Source organism: Trichoderma citrinoviride, assembly GCF_003025115.1.
Source record: "Trichoderma citrinoviride strain TUCIM 6016 unplaced genomic scaffold BBK36scaffold_156, whole genome shotgun sequence".
In the NCBI taxonomy this organism is placed as follows: domain Eukaryota; kingdom Fungi; phylum Ascomycota; class Sordariomycetes; order Hypocreales; family Hypocreaceae; genus Trichoderma; species Trichoderma citrinoviride.
Window position 1 is genome coordinate 1 of NW_020194864.1, and position 2477 is coordinate 2477.

A 2477-nucleotide genomic window follows, 5' to 3' on the forward strand; every position below is an offset into this window, starting at 1 on the left:
GGATATAGCAAAAGCCATATCAGGTCGAGTGCCAGTGACGAGCGCTCACCACCCGGCAGAATCTTTCTGCCTGTGTATAAATTCCTTCCTCGCGCTCGCTTTTCTTCCTTCTTTTCTCTTCTTCTTTTTTCATCGCAGTCTTTCAAGCTCTTAGAACCGCCCTACATTGCTCGACGACCTCCTGACATTTCTATCCGTCTGACATGTTCTGTGCCCCGTCCACCGTCGACAAGAAAATCACACTGTCAACTTATTTTCGCCCTGGCGTCAACATCCCGCCTCTCCGAATTATCGAGAGTCGCCTTAAAGCATACCTCTGTCGAGAGCACTCTGTTCCTAGCCCAACCATTCGCCACCATAGTCAATATCAAAATGGCATCCAGGCTGTCAAGGCTTATCACAAGCAGGCCGCGCCAACGTGACTCTTGCGGAACAGGAGGAGCATGCCTTGCTTGTCGACAATATGGCACTTGGTCCGTGATGGAATGCGCCATCAACAAGCCTAGGTAGTGCGCCCGGGCTCATCACCTGTTGAACGTAGGAAGCAATACGCAATTGGATTGAATGTAGAAGCTATGTAAGTTATGACGCCTAGAGTACAACCCCTCACGCCGCTATATAGGCGGTGTCGACCACTCCTTCCCTCTGTCGACCGCACTACCGAGCGGACTTTCCATCTTCAAGAGAAGGGTACTGGTCTGCGAAGACGAGGTCCACCCAGATTTCGATCAGTTCGAGTCAGCACCCAAGTCCAGACGAAGGGGCCAAATGGAGCTGCTAGTAGCACTCTTACGTCGAGAGACACCAAACGGCAATTACTGAGGGAGAGATGACACTGAAAATGATACCCTCTTATTGAAACCGGGAGTCTGGTGTCACAATGTTGATGAAGTGATCATGGTGATGCCAGATGGTACTGAAGCAAGCAAGAAGTCACATCGCTATACTATTGGCCCCTGGGAGAATGATACGAAATGCAGAACTATTCCAACCTCCAAAGGCACATGATACACGGCATGGCGTGTGAAAGCTGGCAATATCTGCAAAGACTGCTACGATACCATTGGCGTGGCCCGACGAGTCTTGCCTCTGCCGCGCTGAGAACCTAGTATAGGGGCCCTTGTTTTTGGTCCCACGGGGGAAAGCAGATTATCAAGGTGTCCGATGCAGCCGTTGTTCATACGGATGCCTTTCACATACAAGTCGCCCAGGAGGGAAAAGCCTTCAGTGTTTGCTCGTCATCGGCATACATGACAGTATTCATCCCCCAGGCCGTCTCTCCAACTCAGCAAACACTCTATCGAGCAACTCATCTTGGAACACTGGAAGTCTGTCTGAAGACTCCCATTCCTTTTTGTAAACCCGCCATATGAAACACGTTGAAGTATCCATCCCCTCCATCCCTCCATGTAAAAACGTTAAGTGACCAAACCCGCTACCATCCCGTTATGATAAAACCCAACCAAAAAAACAATCTCAATCAAAAACGACAAAAAAGAGAACCGAGAGAACGGCGAACACAGCTTTTAAGCCGGCGCCTTCCAGTACTTGGCAGGCGTAAACGGCATCTTGGTCACCACAGCCGGCCTCTTCCTCCCGCGCACAACAACATCCACCTCGGTGCCCGCCTTGTGCAGCCCGTCCTTGATGTACCCCATGGCAATGTTCTTGCCCAGCGTCGGGCTCGGCACGCCGCTCGTAATCACGCCAACCTTGTCGCCGTCCTTGTTTTGAATCTCCGCGCCCTCCCGCGCGGGCGCCCCCTGCACGACGAAGCCCACGCGCCTGCGCTCGACGCCGGCGCCGCCCTTGGACTTGGGCGTCAGCTGCGGCAGGATGACCTCTGCGCCGTGGAAGCCGCCGGCCTTGCGCCGCTCGGGCGGGATGATCCAGCTGAGGCCCGCCTCGACGGGCGTCGTGGTGTCGTCCAGGTCGTGGCCGTAGAGGCACATGCCCGCCTCGAGGCGGAGCGAGTCGCGGGCGCCCAGGCCGGCCATCTGGAGGCGCTCCGGGCCGGCGGCCTTGATGAGGGACTCGACGGCCTTGACGGTGCTCTCCGACGCGGGGTACAGCTTGCCGTTGAAGGAGATCTCGAAGCCGTCCTCGCCGGTGTAGCCGCCGCGGCTGATGAGGACGGGGTGCGTCTTGCTGCCGTCCGCGAGCTTGAGCTGCGCCTGGACGGTGTTTCCAAAGTAAAACTCCTTGAGGTTGATGTCGGTAGCAAGCACCTCGCTCAGAATCTCCGCAGCCTGAGGACCTTGCAGGGCAACCAGTCCCGACCCATCCAGCCGCGTCCACTGCACATCGCCGCCAAACTTGCCCAGCTCCTCGTCAATGTACTTGGTGTCCTTGTCAAGACAGGCGCCGTTCGTCACGACATAGTACTCATCCTCACCGATCCTCGTGACAATCGTGTCATCCACAATGCCTCCCGTGCCAGGCCACAGGAACGTCGTCAGCTTCCCGCTCATGGGGGC

General features: G+C 55.9%; 1 protein-coding gene across 1 annotated transcript; it reads right to left on the reverse strand.

Annotated features, from left to right (window-relative positions):
• Positions 1-1526: 1526 nt before the first annotated feature.
• BBK36DRAFT_62675 (glycine cleavage system T protein) lies at positions 1527-2471 on the reverse strand (the record flags this gene model as incomplete). The annotated part of the gene is made up of 1 exon (XM_024898392.1): positions 1527-2471. One exon carries the CDS (start codon positions 2469-2471, stop codon positions 1527-1529), a length of 945 nt encoding a protein of 314 aa, XP_024744889.1.
• Between the last annotated feature and the right edge of the window lie 6 nt (positions 2472-2477).